Source organism: Erithacus rubecula, assembly GCF_903797595.1.
Source record: "Erithacus rubecula genome assembly, chromosome: 23".
In the NCBI taxonomy this organism is placed as follows: domain Eukaryota; kingdom Metazoa; phylum Chordata; class Aves; order Passeriformes; family Muscicapidae; genus Erithacus; species Erithacus rubecula.
This window is the reverse complement of record NC_136675.1, coordinates 1,866,354-1,891,314: the sequence shown is the minus strand read 5'-3', so window position 1 is coordinate 1,891,314 and position 24,961 is coordinate 1,866,354. Positions and strand designations below refer to the sequence as shown.

The 24,961-nt window shown below is 48.7% G+C and overlaps 1 protein-coding gene across 2 annotated transcripts; it reads left to right on the top strand.

Moving 5' to 3' along the window:
- The first annotated feature begins 1,869 nt into the window (after nt 1-1,869).
- On the top strand, nt 1,870-24,089 carry LAPTM5 (lysosomal protein transmembrane 5). Of its 2 annotated transcripts, none has more exons than XM_079325835.1 (8): nt 1,870-2,059; nt 8,283-8,376; nt 14,992-15,068; nt 16,289-16,420; nt 18,429-18,551; nt 19,194-19,289; nt 22,196-22,288; nt 23,502-24,089. In XM_079325835.1, exons 1-8 carry the CDS (start codon nt 1,973-1,975, stop codon nt 23,574-23,576), a joined length of 777 nt encoding a protein of 258 aa, XP_079181961.1. In that variant the 5' UTR covers nt 1,870-1,972; the 3' UTR covers nt 23,577-24,089. The 2 variants fall into 2 exon arrangements, with proteins under 2 accessions (XP_079181961.1, XP_079181960.1); XM_079325834.1 differs by having other exon boundaries at nt 18,426-18,551.
- Nucleotides 24,090-24,961: the final 872 nt, after the last annotated feature.

The following is a 24,961-nucleotide window of genomic DNA, read 5'->3' as shown; positions in this document are numbered from 1 at the left end:
CAGTTCAGGTCTAGAGCACTCGGGCACACAAGGAGAGTTCTGTGTGCCACGAGGGGACCAGGGCAGGGCACAGGGAGGGAGCTTTTGCCATGCAGAGTCAGGGGCAGATCATAAACCAGCTCTTCACATCTGAAGGAAATTCTTCATCCTCCTGCCCCTCCTTCCACAAACCGGCTTGGAGGGGAGACAGCCCCTAAAGAAAACACATTTCATGTGGGGAAGGCAAAGCCAAGCCTGTTGTAAAGGAAAGATGCTCAAAATTATCTATTTTAAAATATAAAGTCTATTTTTAACTCTATGTATCATGGGGGGAGGCAGCCCCTAAAGTAAACACATTTCATGTGGGGAAGGCAAAGCCAAGCTGTATTTGCATCTGGTTTGTAAGGGAAAGATGCTCAAAATGATCTATTTTTAAAAACAAACCTGATTTTGAAGCCTATTTCTCACGAGTGGATGTGGTGCCCTCATTCCTCACCTGCAGCTTGGTGTTTTCCCTGCTGGTGAAGAGATTTCACTTTGCTGCTCTGCCAAGGATCCATCAGGGAATATTTGCAGCTGGATTGTGTTTATGGAGCATCCAAGTGGAATCTCTGCATTTAATTCCATCAAAACAGCCAGGAAACCCCTCTGCTGGGGCACTGCAGGGATGCTGCACTGGGAACACTCCTGGAAGCATCAAACTCCAAATTCTGGGAGTGTTTTTGGAGTGTGACACCCACAAGAGTTCATGTGAGTGTTTGCCCAATTCTTATTTTATTTCCCTCCTGGAGAGGTGTTCCCTGCTGGGACTATCCAACCTTTGTTAGAAAGCCCAAAAATTGGACCAATCTGCTCCACAGGGGTCTAAAGAGGGAATTTCTGCCCCATGGGGTGGGGAAAGAAGTAAAGAGAATTAAAAATTGAGCTTTTAATGAGAATGGTAAAATGGGCACATTTGGGTGAGTTCAAGCAGGGGGGACACCCCAATGTCCTGCACAGTGACAAAGCCACCACACTCAAATGCCACTGGTTTCATTTTCCAGGAGAGGAGGACACAAATCACATTCCCAGGAGCTGGGACCAGAGCTGCAGATCCCTCAGCCAACACTGATGCACAGGATTTTTGCTTTTATATTTTCCATGTATTTGTAATCCTGAAATTCTTAATGTATATTTCTAAACTCCATACCCAGTGTGAGCTGCTGTTTTCCCATTTTGGGCAGACACAATTCCTCTCCAGGCTGGGAATCAAGGACACCTCACTGCCTCAGGCCCGGGGAAATGTAAATAAAAGTGAGCTGGGGAAGCAAACCAAAAATGACTTCACTACCTGAAGCTGTAATTGGAAGATTAACCCCAAATATGCAAATAGACCAAACTTTTTGATAAAACCCGTGACCCATTGTCCACGTTTTGGGTGCAGCCCCTGGGGGGGTTTCATCTGCCCTAAATGTCCCTGAAGGCCCTTCAATAAATATAACAGTTTTTATTCCCTTACTTTTGTCCAGCCTCTGTTTTTAGGATGCCCCAAGGAGCCATCAGCAGCCTCTGCCCTCCTCCTCCTCACAGAGCCCAGGGCTGCAGCAGCTCCCAGGAGAATTCCAGGGAACGGTGCCTTGGCTGGCAGGTCCAAAGGGAGGAACTTGGATGCTCTGCTGAAAAAGCAGGGTGAGTTGGAGGTGAAATTCCTGGGCCCTGCTTTTGTTCCTGAGGATTTTTGTGGGGCAAAGCCACGTCCTGCTGCTGCTCTCCTGACAGCCCGTGCTGGACACCTGAGCAGTGCTGGGGCTGCGCTTTCCCCGCTGGATGTGCTCTAAAAACCCCCCAGTTCTGCTTTCTTTGTGATTGAGAAACCCAAAGGCCTCATGTGACTCTGTAGATGACTTCACACATTCAGAGAGCAGGAAGGAAGCCGAGCTGCTCTCGCTTCGCTTTCCGTGGGGCGGCTGCAAATTCGGCCTCATTAACTCGGGAGTGCTCAGAGGGACCCAAAATGACCCCCCAAACCCCCCCTGAGCCCCCCAAATGCTGCTGCTTCAACATCAAGACAGCAACAGTGGCCCTGGGGATCTTCCACATGGTGAGTCCTGGGCCTGGGAGGGGACAGGAGCAGGGAGAGAGGAAACCAGAGGTGGAACCTCTCCAGGAGACACTGTTGTGGCTCACAGGGTTCCCTGATCCTGGAATGTTCTCTGTCCCCAAGAGGAAAACCCAGCGAGTGAAGAGGGATGTACAAAAAGTGGTGGGGGACAGGGAGAAGAGGAATTCGCTCTACTGGGAGGAGTCTTGAAGAATTTTTTTCCTGGCTCTGCCAATTGGAGCTCAGGGAAAGTCGCTGTGTTTCCCGTTTTTCTGCTCAGTGCAGGAGCTCGTACCCGAGTGCATCCCGAGCCTGCTGGTGGGCATGGGCAGCACTGGCACTGGCATGGGGGGCTGGGGCACTGCAGGGGTTTGGGAGCTGCCTCCTCTGTTTCTCTTTTGGTTCCCATTGACATGGCCATGTCCAGCTCCCAGGCAGCCAGAGAAGCTGTTTGGGGCAGGGATGGCAGAGCAGGAGAGCCTGGAGGTGCCTCTCTCCCACGCTCCTGGCTGCACTGAGGAGCTTTAGGTGCTTTCAGCTGGCCTGAGGATGTGGTTTCTTGCATGGCTGGGTTATTAAAATAATTCCTGTGCACAGTCAGGGTTTAGGGTGTCAGGGGCTCTGACAGGTTCCTTGGACAGCAGAGGTGGGGCTGGGGACCTGCAGCCTGCAGAAATCCTATGGGATCAGCAGTTATGGCACGGGAAGGACTTTCCAAGGTCCCCCACAGCTCTGGGTGTGCAGAGTCAGGGTTTAGGGTGATAATGGGGCTCTGGCAGGTTCCTTGGACAGCAGAGGAGGGGCTGGGGACCTGCAGCCTGCAGAAATCCCATGGGATCAGCAGCTGTGGCACGGAAAGGACATTCCAAGGTCCCCTCCCTTCCCTGGTGCAGCAGGAGCTGCACCATCCCTTTTGCCCTTGGAAAACAGGGTAATTTTTGGATAGGTCTTGTCTTACTTCTTTAAGGGATATCACACAATACCAACCATTTCCCCCCTGCCTCTTCTCTCCCTTTTGATGGTGCAGCTGCAGCTGGGCAGGGGGAAGGAAAGGGAGAAGGGGATTTACACTGTGGCTGATTTGCTCCATCAGTGCTGGGGGTTGGATCAGATAAATTCCTGCTGCAGGTGCCAGGGATGAATCCCAGCTGTGCTGGGTGAGAACAGTGCCATCCCAGGCTCTGTGGCAAAGTCTTCTCCTCCCATAAATCAGCTCTGCCTTGCTGCTGAGACAGCTGGAATAAATTCTGGGCACTCTGGAACAGACAGGGAAGGAGAAGGAGGGGAATGAGGAGAGGATGAGGGTGATCAGCACACCTCCACTGGGTGCAGGGAGGTGACCTGCAGGTGACTTTCAGAGACAGCACTGGGGAATTTGTTCTGCTCATCAGCTCCTCCAGCCATGAACAGGCTCCAAGGTATTTGACAGACAGATTCAAGATCAGGGCTGGAGAGTTGTCTGCAGGCACAGAATTCCTTTCCTGCTGGTCCTTGATTGGAGCCAGAGGAGCCTTGGGAAGCAGTGTCTGCACCTTGACTGGCCTCAGCTGCACTCCAGCTCCTCTCTGTGACAGCTCTGTAGCTCACAGAGCTGAAATTCACCTCTGGAACCTCCCAGGTCCTGTCCTCACCTCTGGACATGACTCAGGTGAGCCCAGAGTGGGATTCATTGAGCTCTCAGCAGGCTGGGGATGACCCAGGGGTCCCACAGAGCCTGGGCTGCTTCTCCTGGAACAGCACAGCCAAGGAGGTGGCAGGAGAAGATGAAATGTTGTGAAAGGAAACCAAATGAGAACTCAAAGTGCTCCTCACTTCATCTTCAGTTGCCACAAGAGCCACCTGGAAATTCAAGAGAGAAAAGGAGAAGCTCTGACAGGGCAGTGTTTTTGTGGAGTGCTCTTTGTGCTGGGTGTCCCCTCCTTGTGTCAGAACCCCCCAGAGCCACCCGTCCCCAGTGCCCCCTGCTCCCCATGGCTCCAGGCTCCCCCTGCAGAAACCCCTGCTGGGAAACTGAGAAGGAGCAGCCTCACACCAGGGCCACAAGCACGATGATAAATCACCTGGAGCTCAGTCAATCTGCAAATATTTCATAAAATAAAAGGTACAACATGACCTCTAAGAGCAGTTTAACCCCACTGCAGCTGCAGCAGGGTTCTCCCCAGGGAATGGGGGCTCTGTGTGTCAGATTCTGCTTTCAAGACAATTCATCTGCCTTGATTTAGTGACTGGATTTATCTCAGTCCTACATTATTTCAGCCTATCATGGAATCACAATGTCCTGAGCTGGAAGGGACCCCCAAGGATCCTCAAGTCTCACCCCTGTCCCTACCCTGCCCCCCAGCAATCCCCCTGCCCATCCCTGGAGCTCTGGCAGCCTCGGGGCTGTGCCCATTCCCTGGGGAGCCTGGGAAGTGCCAGCACCTCTGGGGGAGGGAAGAACCTTTCCCTGAGCTCCAGCCTGAGCTGCTGTGGCCCAGCTCCAGCTGAAATTTCTTCCACAAGAAATGTGAAGTTCCTTTCACAGACAGGGGGAAAAAAGATGAGGGGACTGCTCCAAAAGTTCCAGCTGTAGGAGACAAGGGAGGAAGGGCTGGAGAGGGGCTGGGAATTGAGTACCTGGAAGTGAAATCCTCTATTATAAACCTGCCTTTCTCGTGCTGTGGCATTGCAAAGGCAAAGGGAACTGGGTATTTTTCTGCCTGTAATGGGAAGTTTTTGGTTTCTGCTGGAGCTGAGGGATGGATCTGCAGTGGGAGCAACTGAGGAGTTCAGGGCAGGCACCACATCCTCTGCAGAGGGTTCCTCCCCTTGGATGTGCATCCCCTGCAGGAACAAGGAAGGCTCCACATCCCAGCATGCCAAAGGCAGTGGTGCAGAGATGCAGAGGTGCAGAGGTGCAGAGATGCAGAGGTGCAGAGGTGCAGAGATGCAGAGGTGCAGAGGTGCAGGGGTGCAGAGATGCAGAGGTGCAGAGGTGTAGACATGCAGAGGTGCAGTGGTAAAGAGGTGCAGTGGTAAAGAGGTGCAGAGGTGCAGGGATGCAGAGGTGCAGAGATGCAGACATGTAGTGGTGAAGAGGTGCGGTGGTGCAGAGATGCAGAGGTGCAGGGATGCAGAGATGCAGAGGTGCAGAGATGCAGAGGTGCAGGGATGCAGAGGTGCAGACATGCAGTGGTGCAGTGGTGCAGGGATGCAGAGGTGCAGTGGTGCAGAGATGCAGAGATGCACAGGTGCAGACATGCAGTGGTGCAGAGGTGCAGAGGTGCAGAGGTGCAGACATGCAGTGGTGCAGAGGTGCAGTGGTGCAGAGATGCAGAGGTGCAGACATGCAGTGGTGCAGAGGTGCAGACATGCAGAGGTGCAGACATGCAGAAGTGCAGAGGTGCAGACATGCAGAAGTGCAGAGGTTCCTGCTGCTGCTGCCTGCCTCTCCCTGCCAAGGGGAAGGCCTGGGGGTCCCTATCTGCTCACAGCTCAGTGCTTCTTTCTTTCTACACAAAATGGAAAGTTTAAAAGCAACATTTGCCTTAGAAGTGCCCTGCATCTCTCAGGCTGGGCTGGGGTTTCCTGCCCTGTTCTTATCTAGAGTGACTGTGCTTGGTCTGGGTTGTGTGGCTCATTTCCACACCAGCAAGGAAACCAGGGCCCCCTTTTTCTCTGACAGATATCAGAGGGTGCCTCATGCTGAACTTCAGCCTCTGGATCTGCAGGGTGGGATGGGGGAATGTGGGGTTTGCTGTCCTGCTCTCATCTACTCCTCTTTGAGAACAAAACTGATACCTAGGGCCCAGCTCATCCATTTTGCTCAGGCATCCTTTTAAGTGAAACCTGAAAAAGCAATTTCTGCCCATATTTCCCATGCTGGCAATTGAGGGGTTGGACCAACAGCAGAAATAAAGGAAGCAAAACCTGTCTGGGAGCTTGAACACGAAACCTCTCAGCCACCTTGCAGTCAGGTGTGATCTCCATGTGTCTTCATTAAGCAATCCCTCTCCTCCCAAGGGGCACCAGCAGAGGTAAAGACACTTTGGATCGATGCAATTTCATCCTTGACAGGCTCCAGAGCTGCCCTGGGAGCTGAAATGCTGTTCCATTAAGCTGAACTCGTGTTAACTTTGTCGTGTCCTCGTGTAATGAGATCTGGATATTCCTCCTTTCCCTGCCAGCTCATGAGCAAATTGCAGAGTTCATTCACTTCATGGAAAAAAAGGGAAGACAGCAGAGTGGCTCTTGAACAAGCTATCAGACAGGCCCAGGGAAAGCCTGACACATCCTTCCTCCTCATTCAGACTCGGGAGAGAATTTTAAATTCAGAGGATAGGGTGGGACGGGGGGTACCAGCCAGTGTGGCTTGGGTGCTCGCTCTGGGAGTGCTACAGCTCTTCTGGAAGCTGCAGCTGGGGGCTCAGAAAGTTGATGAATTTGGTTTCAGATTATTTCTAGGTCCTCTGCAGGCAGCACAGAGGCAGAGGGAGGGGCTGTGCTCAGCTCCTGCCACCTCCCAGTCTTGCTTCCCCCTTCTGGGGCAAGGCAGAGCCTTCCCTCCCACAGCTCCTTTGCAAGGGCAGCTCAGCACCCCTGGCAGGGCATCCCCAGTGCCCAAACCCTGTCTGGATCCCTCTGAAAATACAGAACCCTGCTCTTCCCAGCCCCAGCCCGTGCACAGCCGGGTCTGGGCTGTTTCCAGCACCCCCAGTTTGCAGACACGAGCCCCGACCGCAGCGGCGCCGCTTCCTCCCCTCGGGCCCTGCTGCAAGGGAAGGCTGGTGCAGCTCTGGGGCAAGAGCTGTCTGAGCTCAGCCCCAGCTGGGGCTGATGTGGGCAGCAGATAGGGCCTGGCTTCTGCACCACGGCGGGCAGAGGGCTCAGGGTCACAGGGCAGGGCAGCTGCAGGACCCCAGAGGGTGACAGGTGCCACTCCCTGCTCCAGCAGGGCCATCCCAGGGCTCAGGCACAGCAGTGTGTGCTGGTGCCTCTGCAATGCTCCAGGAGGAGACTCCAGCCCCTCTCTGGGCTCTGCCCCCTGTGCAGGGGCAGCTCCTGGCTCAGCCCCTGCCCCTGGTGCCACTGCTGGGCCCTGAGCAGAGCCTGGGGCTGCTCTGAGCCTCCTGCACACAGGGACAGACAGACAGACAGACAGACAGGGACACCCCCAGGGACACAGGGGGACACCCAGGGACACACAGAGGGACACATTTAGGGATGGAATTCCCAGAGCAGCTGTGGCTGCCCCTGGATCCCTGCAAGTGCCCAAGGCCAGGCTGGATGAGCTGGGAGCAGCTGGGACAGTGGAAGTGTCCCTGCCACGGCAGGGGTGGGATGGGATGGGATGGGATGGGATGGGATGGGATGGGATGGGATGGGATGGGATGGGATGGGATGAGCTTTCCAATTCCTTCCAACCCACGGGAAAAATCCCTTCCGAATGTGGGCAATGGTTCCCACATTTCCCATATTCCCAAATATTCCCGTGGGTGGGTTGGAGCTGCTCTGCTCACCAGTGCAGGGTGCAAACCCCTTCCTGCAGAGCTTTCCCAGGATGGCAACAGGGAATAACCCAGCACATTCCATCCTTACTGTGATTCCCTGATTCCATGGAGATCTCCTGAGCTGGGCTCAGACATGGACTTTTCACTGAGCCTCATCGCTGGCTGAGTGCAGAAGTTCTGGGCCAGGACTGAGCCCACAGCCCTGCACCTCCCTCCACCCCCTGCTTGTTAAACTCAGAACTGAATGGACCTTGCAGGCTGGGCTTTGGTGGTCCAGTCGGAAAACTTGGGGAAATCATTGCAGTTCAATGTGAAAAAAAGAATATTTGGAGGTTTTCCTCAAATAATAAAAGAAGGAAGGTGATGGTTTTGTCATTGGAGTGGCACAGTTTCACTTACAGGGAGATCTTGAATTTTTTTGTGTTTCTTTTTAGTCTTTGGAATACTGGTATTGCATTTCCCTCAACTCTGGAGAAGGCAATTTCAAAACATAAAACCAGGATAAAAACCATTGAAACAAAACTCACTGCCTTTGTCATTTCTCCATCCTCCTCCTGGCAGTTAAATCCAAAATATTAATAAACTGATAACTGTTGCCTCAAAATTTCCTGGGATTTAACCCTTTGTGTTTGGCTCACTTGGAGACTCATCCATCCAGTGTTCCCTGGAAATAAATTCACTGTTGGGAATTTGGCCCAAGGCCCCTGAATTGTGTCTTTTGCTTTGCTCTCCAGGTGATGAGTGTCCTGCTGCTGATCGAGTATTCCCTGGAGGTGGCCAATGGGAAAGGCTTCTGCAAAGACCTGGACAAGGATTACTACAGAATTGGTGGGTGCTGGGAAGCAGCTGTGGGGCAGGGAGGGATCCCTCAGTCCTGCATTGCTCCCTCTGCCTTTTCCATCAAAGAACTTGGAATTCTGGGTGGATGCAGAATCAGGAAGCTCAGGAAGGAATTTAGGCTCTGTTTGGGACTTGCTTTAGGCCAAGGCTGTGTTGGAGATCAATGTGGAGCCCAGAGAAGTTTTTATTTCAGGTGATCAGCCCAAACTCTGCTGCACCTGCAGAGTCCTTCAGCTCCCTCTGCAACCTCCTGTGGATTGTGGATTCCCCTAGCAATCCTGCTTTTCCTTCTTCTCCCTTTTACCCAGCTGTGGATCATTCCAGCCTCACACGCACTCCTGACTTCCTTCATGTTCTGGGCATTTCCAGGGAAACACTGAAGTGTCCGAGAACTCCTAAATGGACAGAGGGGACAAATCCCACCCCACACTGACCCCATGGATGTTTGGGACACTCCACCAACATAGCAACACCCCAGCATGCCATGGAACCATTCCCTTGAAAGCATTCCCATAGAGCCATTCCCATGGGATGATTCCAAATCAACTATTTCCATGGAACCATTCCCATGGAGCCATTCCCATAGAACCATTTCCATGGAGCCATTCCCTCAGAGCCATTCCCATGGAGCCATTCCTATGGGACCATTCCAAATTAACCATTTCATGGAGCCATTCCCATGGGACCATTCCCATGGAGCCATTCCCATGGAGCCATTCCCATGGGACCATTCCAAATTAACCATTTCATGGAGCCATTCCCATGGGACCATTCCAAATTAACCATTCCCATGGAGCCATTCCCATGGAGCCATTCCCATAGAACCATTCCCATGGAGCCATTCCCAATCAACCATTCCCATGGAACAATTCCCAATTAACCATTCCCAATTAACCATTCCCATGGAACCATTGCAATGGAGCCATTTCCATTGAACCATTCCCATGGAGCCATTTCCATTGAACCATTCCCACAGAACCATCCCTGTGGAATCATTCCCAATTAACCATTCCCAATTAACCATTCCCATGGAGCCATTCTCATGGAGGCATTCCCACAGATCTCCTGTCTTTCAACAGCACAGAGCCACCCCACCCCCCTCCCCTTGTGACCCCATTCCCAGATTTTCCCAGTCCCTGGTGTATTTTTCCAGGACACTGGTGGCTGGAAGAGGCAGCCAAGCTGTCCCACAGCTCAGAATTCCCAAAGGATTGAATTCCTCCGGAAAGATCCAGCTCTGATCCTTGCAGGGACCTGGAGCTGTCTGACGAGGTGCCATATAAAATAAACAACTCCCCAAACATTGCCCAACCAGGATGTTCTGCAGGAGCTGTTTGGAAACAAGTGCAGGGGGTTTTCCTTTCTTGAGTCATTTTCTGAGTAAAACCACAAGCTGAGATAAACCTGGGAGCAAAAAAAGGAACCCAGGCCCCTCCCTGGCCTGTCTATGCCCACAGAGAGGAAAACACAACCCCTAGCAGCCAGGAATTGCTGTTCCCTGCTTTTCCAGAGAGGCTTTTCCTGGGCTGAAAATTCCCTGTACATGGAAGAAAAGGAGGCTGAGTATGGATTCCTGCACATTCCAAGCTCTCCTGTCCCCAGAATAGGAGTCAGCAGTAAGGAAAAGCACCAAACCAGGAATAGGCACTGCCTGGTGAAGTTAGAAAAGCTGGCTTCATGTGTTTCCAAGGAAGGAGGCACCACTGGGATCCCCCAGGACTGTTTGACATCAACACTCAAAGGTTTGGTTCATCCAAGAGAATCATGGAATGTCTGGGTTGGAAGGGAATTTAATCACCCAGCTCCAAGGGAAAGGGCATCAGCAGTGAGTAAAAAATGGGAATTTGTGTGAGTCCTGCTGATAGGAACCTGAGCAAGGGGCAGTGTAATGGTTCCTGTGTTTCCCATGGAGCAATATTCCCAAATATTCCCATGGGGGGTTGGAGACTGCTCTGTTCAGCCCAGCCCCCAGCACAGGGTACAAACCCCTTCCTGCAGAGCTTTGCCAGGAAATAACCCAGCAGGGAATAGCCAAGGAGGGAATAACACAGCAGTCTTCAGAGTCAGGGATCAGCACAAGGAAATGGGGAACATCCATCCATCCATCCATCCATCCATCCATCCATCCATCCATCCATCCATCCATCCATCCATCATCCATCATCATCCATCCATCCATCATCCATCCATCCATCATCCATCCATCCATCCATCCATCCATCCATCCATCCATCCATCATCATCCATCCATCATCCATCCATCCATCCATCCATCCATCCATCCATCCATCCATCCATCCACCATCCATCCATCATCCATCCATCCATCCATCATCCATCTATCCATCCATCCATCCATCCATCCATCCATCCATCCATCCATCCATCCATCCATCATCCATCATCCATCCATCATCCATCCATCCATCATCCATCCATCCATCCATCATCCATCTATCCATCCATCCATCCATCCATCCATCCATCCATCATTCATCCATCCATCCATCCATCCATCCATCCATCCATGTAAAACATGTTTACACTTTCAATTTTTGATGGGAATTGAAGAACTTGATGCAAGTGTGACCTCAAGGGTTTCCTTCCTCTTTCAGTGTTCGGTTGTTTTGCTGATTTGTGGGAGATGTTTGGGTTGTTTTTTTTGGTCTGGGTTGGTTTTTCTGTTGGTTTTTTTTTTGTTTGTTTTGTTTTTTTTGTTTTTTTGTGGATTCTTCTTATTTTGTTAATTTTTTGGGTGGGGTTTTTTTGTTATTTTTGTTGTTGTTTGTTGGTTTGGGAGTTTTGTTTGTTGATTCAGGTGGTTTGGTTTTGGTTGGTTGCTTTTTGTTTGTTTATTTGGGATTTTGTTGAGTTTTTGAGTTGTTTGAGTTTTTCAGTTCTGTTTTTTGGGTTTTTTGTTTGTTGGTTTGGGGCTTTGGGATTTTTGTTGTTTAGGATTTTTTGTTTAGTTTTTTGGGGGTTTTTAGTTTTTTGGTTTGGAGTCTTGTTTTGGCTGTTCATATTTGGTTGCTTTTGTTTGCTTGGGGTTTTAGTTTTTTGGGGATTTTGATCATCAGGGTTTTTGCTTGTTTGGGATTTTTGGTTCTGTTATTCGGGTTTTTTGTTTGTTGGTTTGGGGCTTTGGGAGTTTTGTTTTTTTAGGATTTTTTTTTATTTTGTTTTTTGCTTGGTTTTTTGTTAGTTGGTTTGGAGTCTTGTTTGCTTGGGTTTTTCATTTGGGTTTTTGTTTGAGTTTTGTTTGTTTGGCTTTTTGTTTATTTGTGGTTTTTAATTTTGTTTGTTTGGGGAGGTTGGGGCTGGTTTGGGGGTTTTTTTGTGTGTGTTTTTTGTATTTTGCCCATGGCACCACCCCATTCCTGCCCCCAGCAGGGAGGCTGGCTCTGTTTCATGGGGACAAACAGGAGGCAGCCAGCTCCAGGGAAGTTGTTTTTCCTTGGTTTTCCTTTTCTTTCCATCCCTTTGTGTTTGTGGGGTTGTGGGGATTTTGTTTCTTTGTTGTTTTGTTTGCAGAATTTTGATCCAGGTTCTGCTTGGAAAATCCAGCTGGGCAATTAGCTGGCAATGGCCACTTCCCAATTAATTAGGGATCCTGCCAGAGAGCTGGAGCAGGAGCCCATGGAGAGAGAGAGGCAGGAAAATGTACTTGTGCCTTATCCCAGAAAATCCTGGAAAAAGAGGAGAAAAATCCTCTCTGGGCAAACTCCTGAGTGCTGGTGCTGGGCAAAACCCAGGGGAAAAGGTTTTGGGAATTTGGGTTTTAATGGGATTGGCTTCTTCAGGGAAAAGGCTTTGGGAATTTGGCTTTTAATGGGATTGGCTCCTTTAGGGAAAAAGCTTTGGGAATTTGGGTTTTAATGGAATTGGCTTCTTCAGGGAAAAGGCTTTGGGAATTTGGGTTTTAATGGGATTGGCTCCTTTAGGGAAAAGGCTTTTGGAGTTTGGTTTTTAATGGAATTAGGATTGGCTCCTTTAGGGAAAATGCTTCGGGAATTTGGGTTTTAATGGGATTGGCTCCTTTAGGGAAAAGGCTTTGGGAATTTGAGTTTTAATGGGATTGGCTCCTTTAGGGAAAAGGTTTTGGGAATTTGAGTTTTAATGGGATTGGTGTCTTTAGAGAAAAGGCTTTGGGAATTTGAATTTTAATGGGATTGGTACCTTTAGGGAAAAGGCTTTGGGAATTTGAGTTTTAATGGGATTGGTACCTTTAGGGAAAAGGCTTTGGGAGTTTGAGCTTTTAGTGAGATTGGGATTGGGATTGGGATTGGGATTGGGATTGGTTCCTTCAGGGCTGGTCCCACAAAGGCTGAGTCTGGCTCCTTTGTTAGGCTCTGTTTAGGGGTTTAGGCTGTTCCTTGTTAATCTGTGGCTCTTGGTGTGCCACATCCCAGCCTTGGTTCCACTCCCCTGCCTCTCGAGGGTGGGTTGTTGTTCTGCCGTGGAATTCCAGCTCTCCCTCCCCGGCAGCAGGGAAGCAGCAGCACTGCCCTTGGAGGGAGCTGCCCCGTGTGTTCCTGACTTTGTCTAAAGGCAGAGCCCTTTTCCCTCTCCCTCTGGCTCTCCCTCGGGGTTTGCTGAGTTTGGGGGTTCTCTCTTCACTGTTTGCAGAGATTCCTTCTTCCTCTGCCTCTCAATTCCCACGAGCTGAGGAGGAGCAGCTCCTGCCTTGGGGTTTTGTCAGGTTATGAGGAAAAGCTGTTCCCTTGCTTTGCACCATCACAGCCCTCCTTTCCTGGTGCAGGGTGAGTGGATAATTTGGATCATTCCCTGTATCCCACCCCTCCTTTCCCCCTCAGATCAGCTTTTTTTGGCTCCTTGGTTTCAGCCTCCCCAGAGGGTTTTCCCCCAAGCCTGAGGAAAGAAAAGGGCTGGGGGAAGGAAGCGCTGGGCAGAACTTCTTTCCACACTGAAGGTTTCCCATCAGCAAAGCTCATTTCTGGAGGAGATTTCAAGAGGAGACAGCAGGGGAATTGAAGATCACTTTCCTATCAATTGAAATGAATTTAAATTGCATTTAAATGAACTCTGTCAGCAGAGGGAGGCACTGCTGCTGCCACCTGCCCACATGTGGCTCAGGAAGATCTTCAACAAACCTGGAATTGTTCCAGCACTTCTCAGTGACATTTTTAGTCCTTTCTTGAGCTGGGGGTAGATTTGTGTCCCTTTGCCCTGGGGGGAATCTTTGCATTTCCCCCTAAACACAGCAAATGCCCCAATTCTGATAAAGCTCTGACAGTTATCAGTGTTGGGGTCACCTGCCTGAAAAACAGAGACAGGTTTCTCTGCCTTGACTTCTCTTGGAATGATTTTATCCTCTTGGCAAAATAAAAATTAAAAAAAAAAAAAAAAGAAATATTCACTGGAATTAATAATATCCACTTCTAAAAAGAGAATAAAGGATGATTTGGGGTCTGCCCAAGACCTGAAATCTTCTCTCACCAAAGGGGGACCAAAGTTCCAGTGAACACTCTGAGCTGGGGGAGAAGGAGATGAATTTTCCTGGATATAAAGGGGTGATATGGAGCAGCAAAGGATTTCAGAGCAGCTGGAATATGACAGGGATTCTACAGGCACAATTCCCATAGTTCTTTATGAAAAGAATGATATGAAAAGGGAGAGTGATGAATAAAACAGAGTTAGGCACTGGATTTTATTCAGGGTTGCATGGAATATCTTCAGCTGGAAGTGACCTCCAAGGATCACCAGTCCTGTGCACCTGTGGGGAGGATCAGCTGCTTTAAAAAAATGACAGAAAAATTAAAACTTTGGCATTTTTCTGACAGAATGAAACCCTTTCTTGAAGCATTTAGGAATTGAAGAACCCACACTGGCCAGTGCTGTTTTAAACTCAGGTGAAACAGAGGAAGGGAGTTGGAGGAGGCTCTGGCAAAGGCTGTGCAGAGGCAGATTTAAATAAAAAGAAAAGCAGCAGAGTTTTGCCTCTGGAGAGGTGAATGAGCAGCAGGGCAGGCTGTGCTGTCAGGAGGGAAAATTGCTTCCAGGCAAAGGTTGAGCAGGAGCTCCATGGATATAAAACACACTCTCTGCACCCAAAGCAGCTGCCAAAAATCACCCTGAAGCCCCTCATGTTGTATTTTGGAGGTGTCCCTTGCATCCCACAGCTGCAGATTTGGGGGGAGATCCCCTGACCCTCCCTGGCCTCACCACTGGTGAGGGTTAAAATTCCTGCTCCTCCCTGAGGGATTCTGAAGATCCTCCAGCATTTCACTGCTGGTTCCTTTATCTGCCTTTCAGTCTCTAAATAAAATAATTTCCAACTCAGAGCTGTGAGCCAAAAGCCCTGTGGGGTTTTTTTAACACCTCCTTTTGTAGCTTGGGATGTTTAACATTTCAGGCCTTGGTTCCCTGGAGCTCACAACCTGCATGGCCTGGTGGATACAGGGATTTCAAAGAGATGAAAAATGGGTGTAAAAAGGGAAAAGAGGGTTAATTCCAGCTGTATGGCATTAATTCCTCCACAGACACAATTCTTGGTGCCAGGCTGAGTCTCCCTTAGGGGTGTGATGGAGTTGGGACATCTTTTGGTGATGTGGTGATTCTTTTTATCATTTTTATCCTTTTCAGCTGATATCACCACCAGTTTCCTGCTGATCCTCATGTTGTTTATCATCAGCTTCCACCTCCTGTTCGGGGTCATCAAGGTATGTTCCTCATAAATGGCATTCAGGGTTTGGATGGTGCTCATTGGAATTATCATCAAAAACAGCAGGAAATCCCCCAGAATCACAGAATCACTCAGGGAAAAGGGCAGACAAAAATCCAAGAATCACAGAATCACACAGGAAAAAAGAAGGATAAAATCCCAGAATCACATGGGTTAAAAGGCAAATAAATATCCCAGAATCCCAAAATCACACTGGGGAAAAAAGGCAAAAAGAAATCCCTGAATCACAAAACCACACAGGAAAAAAGTCAGATAATATCTCAGAATCACAGAATCACAATGGGTAAAAAATAGCAGATAAAAATCCCAGAATCAGAGAATCACAAAGGGAAAAAAACCAGCAGATAAAAATTCCAGAATCGCACAGGGAATAAAGGCAGATAAAAATCCCAGAATAACAGAATCATACAGGAAAAAAGGGAGATAAAAATCCCAGAATCCCAGAATAACAAAGGGAAAAAAACAGCAGATAAAAAATCCAGAATCTCCCAGGGAAAAAGGCAGATAAAAATCCCAGAATCAGAGAATCACACAGGAAAAAAGGCAGATAAAATTTCCAGAATCTCACAGGGAAAAAGACAGATTAAAACATCTCCTGCTTCCAGAGTTTGAAACCTCAGGTTCTTGTGAAAAGCTTCAAACTCCCAGATTTACCAAATCTGGCAACATTTCCATCCAGGCTCTGTTTGCTGTTAAATGAAGGAGATTTTATGATTTAGAGAGGTTCTCTTGCCCCATCCCCTTGCTCTGCTGCAGGTCAGGTCCCATCAGTGAACTGTCACTGCCCTGTTGTACCAGGGCAACATTTCCCAGCTCAGGAGGAGGAATGGCCAGGCCTTGGGGTGAGAGCCCAGGAATGTGAGGGTGGCAGAGTTCTGAGTACTAAACCAAATCATAAATCAAATTAAACCACCCAAATAACCCAGTTCTCCCTCTGCAGAGGTGATTTTTAGGGACAGTTGAATGACAGCTCTGCTGGGAAGTGCCAATATCACGGGGTAAGAATACATAGGAACTTTCCAAAGGGGTGAAAAATATCAGCACTGATGCCCTGTTTTATCTGGATCAGTCGTCACTGAAATCAGAAATTCCAGGAAGTGTTAATTCTTGGAGCACCATCTCAGCCCTTCCAGGTGTTGCCAGCTGTTCTCATTTCCCACTTGGGGTGGAAATAACAGCACTGCTTTTCCTCCTCAGATGAGGGAGCGGTTCCTGATCCCCTTCCTGGCTCTGCAAATCATTGATTTCCTCCTCAGCCTCCTGACCATGTTCAGTTCCTACATCCAGGTGCCAGTGATCATCTCCGTGTCCTCCTCCCTGGGCCACACGGTGGGTGACAGTCCCTCCTGCTCCTGGGGGATGGGTGACAGTCCCTCCTGCTCCTGGGGGCTCCTGGTGGGTCACAGTCCCTCCTCCTGATCCTGGGGGGTGGGTGACAGTCCCTCCTGCTCCTGGGGGCTCCTGGTGGGTCACAGTCCCTCCTCCTGATCCTGGGGGGTGGGTGACAGTCCCTCCTGCTCCTGGGGGCTCCTGGTGGGTCACAGTCCTTCCTCCTGCTCCTGGGGAATGCATGGGATGGAGGATCCTTACCTGGGGTGGTTCTTGATGGAAGCATTCAGGTTGGAATGAAGCATCATCACCCTGGGCTATGGTTTGTCATGGAGTCATTTAGGATGGAATAAAGGATTGTTACCTTGGGTTGCAATTCTTCATGGAATCCTTTAGGATGGAAAAGACCTTTAGGGTCCTGGAAGGCTGTAATAAAGGATTGTTACCTGTGGAAGGAGCAGAAACCCTGACAGGGCCTCCCTGGAAAATCATGCTTAGATAAGAAATTGCTTCCTTAGAATGATATTCTAGAAATATTTCACCCCCGTTTTATCTCTTTGTGAGTTACTTGGTCCTTTTTTGATCCCTTGGGTGATTGGTCACTTTTTACCAAAAACCTTTAAGTAGTTGGTTAGCTTTTCAATCCGTGATATTATTGGTCCCTTTTCTAAGGCACCCTAACCCTATAAAAGGCCCTTTAACACCTCATGTACTTGGACTGCTGCCCAGACCCCTTCATGGAAGAAATAAAGTGTCTGCAGATCCTCTGTGCAGATTTCTTGGTCTCTTTCTCTGCTGGCCAAGAAGGAACTTTGCAAGCAAAGATCACAAAAAGCCTCAATTTTAGGCTTGCTTGCATCCCAGTACCTTGTGGCTGAAATCTGCCTGAAGCACCAGGAAAAGCTGTTCCTTACAGAGCTTCTTATCTGGGCTTGGGGCAAACCCCAAAGCAGTCACAGTGACCTGGGCCTGTGGTTTGGCATAGAATCATTTAGGAAGGAAAAGACCTTTAGGGTCCTGGAAGGTTGGGATGAAGGATGGTTACCCTGGGCTGTGGTTTGCCATGGAATCATTTAGGATGGAGTAAAGGGTTGTTATCTTGGGCTGTGGTTTGTCATGGAACCCTTTAGTATTGAAAAGACTTTTAGGGTCCTGGAAGGTTGAAACAAATGATCATTACCTTGGGCTGTGGGTTGTCAGGGAATCCTTTAGGTTAGAATGAAGGATCTTTAGCCTGAGCTGTAGTTTGCCATGGAGTCCTTTAGGCTGGAAAATACCTTTAGGGTCCTGGAAGGTTGGAATGAAGCATCATAACCTTGGGCTGGGGTTCTTCATTGAATCCTTTAGGCTGGACTAAAGGATCATTACCCTGGGCTGTAGCTTGTCATGGAGTCATTTAGGATGCAGTAAAGGATTGTTACCTTGGGCTGCAATTCTTCATGGAATCCTTTGGGACCTTTAGGGTCCTGGAAGGTTGTGATGAAGGATGGTTACCCTGGGCTGTGGTTTGCCATGAAATCATTTAGGCTGGAGTAAAGGATTGTTATCTTGGGCTGTGCTTTGTCATGGAATCGTTTAAGATGGAAGAAACTTTTAGGATCCTGAATCCAGATGTGATTTTATCTGGCTAGAGAGGATCCAATCCTTGGAGGCTGAATGAAGCCAGTGGCAGTGGGATATCTATTTCCCCCTCTCTGGGAATGTTGATTTTCTCCTGGCTCTGAGGGAGGTGGCTCTGGGTGTGCCAGAGGGGTTTGACTGAGGGTTTTGCTGGAGATAAATTGGGATTGTCACTGTTCCAGCCAGAGGCTTCTGTGGGGCTTGGGTGAGCAAACCACAGGCGGTTTGTCACTCTCTGGGCCAGCAGAAGGGAAAGTTTGGGTTGAATTTAAGGGAATTTAGTGACTTAGACTCGGTGTGAACCAACCACAGGCTCTGTGTGAAGTGTGAACCATCTGCAGGAGTGACCCATTCCTGTGATTGTGACCAATCCCTGTCCCCTCAGCAGGGCCACGCCAGGACTCCCCTGCTGGCGCTGCAGCTGCTGGATTTCTGCCTGAGCATCCTCACCCTGTGCAGCTCCTACATGGAGGTGCCCACCTACCTCAGCCTCAAGCCTCTGGACAGTGGGGTAGGTCTGGGCCCAGCTCTGCTCTTTTCCACACTGGGATCTCCTGTAAATTCCCATTCCATGGCTCTGCAGCTCCCCTGACCTCTCTGGAACACCCAGAGCTGCTCAGGTTGACAGCAGGGAGGGTTTTCCATGTTCTCCCCAGCGCTGTTCCTGACTGACAGCTCCTGTGTTCCTTAAAAATACACCTTGTTTCTCCTTGTAGCAACCCGATGGAAGCAAATTGCAGAGCAAAGTGATTCAGGCAGAGCTGCCTGCATGGAAAATGCCTCAAATTTCATCTTTATTAAACAGTCATGTTTAATAAGTCCCACCCCAGTGTTGTTATGAATAGATGGAATTATCACATTGCCAGGGAAGGATGGAAACACAGATTTAAGGCCCTGGGATCACGGTTTCAAGTTTCTCCCTCCAGAGAAAAGAGCAGGAAAATCCCAGTGAAAATTAAAATTGTAAAAGTTCTCATTTAAACAGGGCTTTGCCTAAGGAGTGGAAACAGCAGGAGGAAAACAATATCCCTGTGATCCTGCTGCCAGTGAAAATCCTTCACTCCTTATTCTGCCTGAGCCCTGACCCCTCTCTGTGGGTGCCCCTGGAGGAGGGAATAGGTTTTTGGGGTGACACCTTCTCCCTTTCCCCCAGGGCTCTTTGCCAGCCCTGCAGAAGCTGCCAGCAGAGGAGTACACCAGAGTGATGATCACCTTCACCATCGCCTTCGTGGCCGTGCTCTTCTTCAAGGTAAAAAGCTCTGGGTTCCCCCAGGAAAATTCACCTTTATTCTCTCCCAAATCTGCCTTGTTGGGGTCTCCTCGGGCACAGGGGGAGCTGTGCCTCTGTCTGGTTTATCTAAATCCCTGCCTTTACTCTGCTGTGTGAGTTCCCAAGCAAAATCCTTCTTCTATTCCCAAATCACCACTGCCCATTCCCCCCTAGAAGAAGAAGGTTGAAAACAAGCACAGCAAAGTCCTCTGCTGTAATGTGCCCAAATAAATGAGATTATGGAGATTATATGAGATTATTTATCCAAATATCTCCTTTTATGCTTCTGTGTGACTGAGTTATGAAGCAAAATCCCTCTTCTATCCCCAAATCATCACTGCCCATTCCTCTCTAGGAGCAAAAGGTTGAAAACAAGCACAGCAAAGTCCTCTGCTGTAATGTGCCCAAATAAATGAGATTATTGAGCAGCAGGTGAGATCTTCCATTGGGTGAGTGGCTCACTCTGATGGGAGCAGGATTCTCCACCCTGATACTCCCAAAGTTCATTAAAACCAGGAGCTAAACCCTGCTGGTGCTTCAGGAAGCTCCACTGAAGAGGGGTTTTACTCTTTTATTGCTTCAGTGGCTCAGAGAGCGGATTTTTCACCTTCAGCCCCATGAAGAAAACCAGACTGTTCCAGGTACTTGGGCAGGAGGTGCTGCTTGTGAGTTGGAAACCATTTTATAATCTGAGCCCTGCAGGTGGGCCAGATAAGGCAGTGAGGAGGGGAGAGTTTTGTATGGATGCACTGCAGGCATGGCTTTAAAACCTCTTTTAATATTTGCATGGAGTCTGTGGCAGGAGGGAGATAACCCCGAGCCCCAGCTGGCTGGAATCTCCCTGACCTGGCAAATGGATTAATTGGAATTTTCCACAGCCTTACCCACAAAATGCTGGATTTCAAATGGGTTTTTTTGCTGAGGTGGGATAATAAAGCCCCCAGGACTCCTGGTCTATTGAACTCCCCAAAAAACCATCAGGACCCCCATCCTTTAATCCCAGTGCCAATCCCTCTCCTCTTTCATGGGTAAAATCCCATGGAATTCTCTCCCTGCAGCCTCCCAGCTCAGAGCAGCACAGGGCTGGGTCTGCATTACCTGTGGTGGCAGAATCACTTCAAAATTCCCTGGGAAAAATATCCCAGGGGCAGGGTGGGGCTGTGGGGCTGCAGTGGTGACAGCACCAGCTGTTCCAAATTCCTTGGAAAAAGTTTTCCAAGGGCAGGGTGATGCTGCCATGGCACATTGAGGGCAATTCCTGTGCTGGGCCCTGCACCCACGAGTGATCCCAAATCCACGGAGTGATTTGGGTCCTGCCATGGCAGGAGCAGCTTCCCCTGCCCCAGGGAGCTCCAGCTTGGCCTTGGAAGATTCCTGGGATGGGAGGTGGGGAAATATTCCAGCAATCTTTATCTCACTTTGGAACCATAAAGTCCTCCAGCAGCACAAGGACAAGAAAGCAGAAATTAAGGGGAAAAAAAATTCCTTGTGATTTTGATTTATTTCAAAACTGAAATTGGGGAATGCATTCCTTTTTGTGTGATTTTATTTCAAAACCAAAATTAGGGAATGAAGCCCTTTGTTGTGTGATTTTATTTCAAAACCAAAATCAGGGAATGAAGCCCTTTGTTGTGTGATTTTTATTCATTTCAAAACCAAAATAGAGGAATGCAGTCCTTTGTTGTATGATTTATTTCAAAACCAAAATCAGGAAGAAATGCATTCCTTTGCTGTGTGATTTTTATTTATTCTTTAGATTTACTGGGGTTTTTTCATGGTTGAGTGGAGGTTTTTACCCAGTGGCTGTGACAGCTCCAGCTTTGCTCTCTGGATGAAGAGGCTTTGGAAGCAGGAAGGGTTTTGCAATATTCCCAAAAGATGCTAAAAATTTGGATTTGCCTCCAATCTCTGGAATGTTCAAATTGATTTTTTCAGCTCAGATATTTCATAATTTTTTTCTCTCTTTATTTTGGCTCCTTGTCAACACAAACAGCCCCCATTGTCCTGGGAATGCTCAGCTGCACAGCCCAGCTTTGGGATCTGTGGCTCTCTGTGTTCCCCAAAAATCCCAACTGCTCCTGGGCACATTCCCAGCCAACACAAACACCAGGCACACGACTCTGCCGTGCTGCTTTGAGCAGGGAAAATATTGATTTAACAGGGCCAGTCCCACAGACCCTGCTTATGTCCCTGGGCCACAACCCCTCAATCAACCCATTTTCCTCAGAAAAGCTCCATTTATTGCATGGATAAATCCATGGGGTGCCAGGAGGTCCTGTCAGGGAGGTGCAAAACGGGATTTTGCTGAAGGAAGGGATTTTTGGGGCAGTGCTTGGATCTCTGTGCTGCCTCTGGTGCTTTCCTGGGGCATCCAGACTTTGTAACCTGCGCTGAGAAATCAAAGCCATGATTTCCTTTCCTGCCTCGGGATATTGTGATCTCAGAAGTGTCCAGTGTTGTGTTTAATGGATTTTATGTTTAATTACTTTATTTTTACTGGATTATTGATCCCAGTCCTACCTCAGTGATCTGAATTCATGGAATCCAGACTTTGTAACCTGCTCTGAAAAATGACATCAGGGCTACAATTTCCTTTCCTACTCAGGATATTATGATCTCAGTGTTGTGTTTAATGGATTTTATATTTAAACACTTCATATTTACTGGATTCCCACTCCCACCTCAGTTCTGAATTCATGGAATCATCACATTCCTCGGGAAGGATGGAGACTCAGATTTCAGGCCCTGGGATCATGGTCCCAAACTTCTCCCTCCAGAGAAAAGAGCAGGAAAATCCCAGGCTGGTGGCAAGAGAGGAAATGTCCTTTTTGCCCTGCAGTGCCATGGGAAAATGCCCTTTTCCTTCCCTTTTCCCTCTTTTCCAGGCCTACATGTTCAAGTGTGTCCTGAGCTGCTTCAAGTACATCAGAGCCAGCAGCAGGCAGGAGGTGAAAGTGGAGCCACAGGCAGTGGAAAAGGTGAGAAAAAGTGAATTTGCTCCTGAAAGTGAGCCCAAAACAGTGGGAAAGGTGAGGAAAAATAAATTTACTCCCTAAAGTGGACCCAAAACAGTGGGAAAGGGGCATAAAAGTGAATTGATTCCTGAAGAAGGACTCAAAAGTAGAGGGAAAGGTGAGGAAAAGCGAATTTATTCCGTGAACAGGAATCCTTTAGACTGGTGATCTCTATCTCTGTTTTTTTGGGATGGGGGAGAATTTCCAGCCCTTCAAATCCCCAGCAGCAAATGCTAATAATCAGTTTTTAATTACAACACATCCATTTAACTTTACTTCTGCCAAAATCCTTGAAGTCAATGTGCACAGAAGGCAAAACTCAGGCGTGGCAGATAAATGGGAATGGATTCCCTGTGATCCCTGATCCAGGAATTTGGGGTTAGTTGCAGCTGGACTTTGGTTTCCATAGCTAAAAGTGTTTAAAATCAGCTTTCTGTCTGAGAGTTTTGGATTTTCAGTGTTGTAAGGATGGATGGGAAGGGAAGAGGGAGAGACATGGAATGGTGAGGGTTGGGAATGCTGAGGGTTGGATTTTATCTTGGCAAATCTGCTGAGCCCAATCTTGCCAGCCGTGGTGCCAAAACTGTGCCCCTCTGCTAAATTCCTCAGTTTTCCTTGGGAATGAGGCTGGGATTACACACATTCAGGAACCCTGGGCCAGTCACTGTCCAGGGAATGGGGTGTCCAGGAATGTCACAGGGAATGGGGTGATCAGGAATGTCACAGGGAATGGGGGTGCCACTGGCACAGGGTGGATCCAACCCTGCTGCCCCAGCTGTTGCATTTGAGCTGTGGAAGAGCAGAGAAAAGGATCAAGCAACATAATTTCTCGTGTAATGGAGAAGTAGAAGAAAGTTTCATTTAAAGAAACACTGCACTTATATAGGGTAGTTCGTGCCATACAGAATAGAAAAGGCTCATTGGTCCGAGAAGGCAACACCTCTTTGAAAACATGCTCTCTGCAAAATATCACATCTCTCACGTATCCAGCAGGTGTTTAATTGTTATAATGTCTTGTCCTTGAGAAGCCTGAGAAACCCAGGGCTGCTTTCTTGGTTCCCAGTAGTATCCTACAACACCCAGCTCTGCTGGATTCCTGCCCTGTGTGCCCCAGACCCCCGTGGTTCTTTGTCCCTGATGGAATCCCTGTGACCCCCCAACCTTTGATCTCTTCCAGGCTGTGCTGCCATCCTATGAGGAAGCCCTGGAACTGCCTTCCAAGGATTGCCCCCCTCCCTTTGTGAAGGTCTGAGCCCAGTCCAGGGGAGAGGTGGCTCTGGGTGCTGCTGGTGCCTCTCCCCTCACCCAGAGCAATTCCCAGCTTCTCCCAGGGACCTGCTGGACTCTTGTCCTGCTCTGGCACTTTCCTGCCTCTGGTTCCCATCCCTGAATCTGGGATTTGTCTGCTGTGGGGTGCAGGGCTGGCCTGAGCCCAGCTTTGCTCTGTGCCACCAGCATGGTGTTTCACCTCTTGCTCAGCACTGAGACCTTTAGGAAGTGGGGTTAAGGGATGAACAGGGAAGGAATTTTCTCTGGGATAACCCAGCCCTGCAGCTCCACCAGCCAGAATTCCTACAGCAAAGGGATCAGCCAAAAATCCCCCAGGAATTGCAGCTCTCACCCTGTCTGCTTGTGATGATTGACAGCAACCCAGAATATCAGCCCAGCGTTGCCATTTCATACCTGAGTGGGTGCATTTTTCTCTGCTTTTATGTGACTTGGAAGATGAGTTTCAATTAAAATAAAAATGTTAATGGCTTCCAAACTGTGACTCTGGTTTCTGAGTGAAGGAAGAAATAATATGATTTCTAAAAAAATTAGTGAGCAAAAAAAGGTGCTTTGACCTTGGCTTGATCATTTCTTATGCTTGTGCTGCTTGCAGAGGCAAAGCTGATATTTCCATTTCAATTTCCTCTCAAAATCTGCCTCTCTGCCTTATCAGCAGTGATAAGGATCTGTGGTCTGTTCACAGTGACTCTGCACAGCTCAGACCCTGCAGATGTCACTGATGGTGCTGCTGATGTCCCTGGAATTCCACACCTGCTCCCCTTTTGGGATCATTTCCTGCTATTTTCAAACATCACAGTGTGAAAAATGTGGGGTTATCTCAGTCTTAAATAAAGTTTCCATTCCAGCCCCATGCAGAGCTTGGATCACAGCCCAGGGGGGCTGCTCTGCTCTTCTCTGAACCAGCACAAACCAGGCTTCAATGGAATATTTCACAGCAAACTTCAGTGGAATATTTGAAGAGGATGAATAAGAAATGTGGTGCTACCCCTGCTCTTTTCACTGGATGTGCACTTCTGAAATGGGGATGAAGAGGATGATGTAGCTTGTGTATTTTCCTGCTGATTTTCCCATCAAGAGGGGATTAATTCCATTTTGCTGTGCTCTATCTACTTTTTCTGGGCTTCACAGCAGACCTGGAGTCTGGAAGGGTGCCCCAAATGACATCTCAGTGGCTCCAGTGCTTTTAAACCTGCTCAGAAATCACCCCCAAAAGCACAAACTACTCCAAACCTCCAATCAGAAAATCAATTTTCTGCCCCCACACCTGCCACTTGTTTAAGTATAACCAAAGAGCAAGACAGCAACTCAAAATCCAACCAGGAAACTTTGCAGGAAAACCCAGATTAC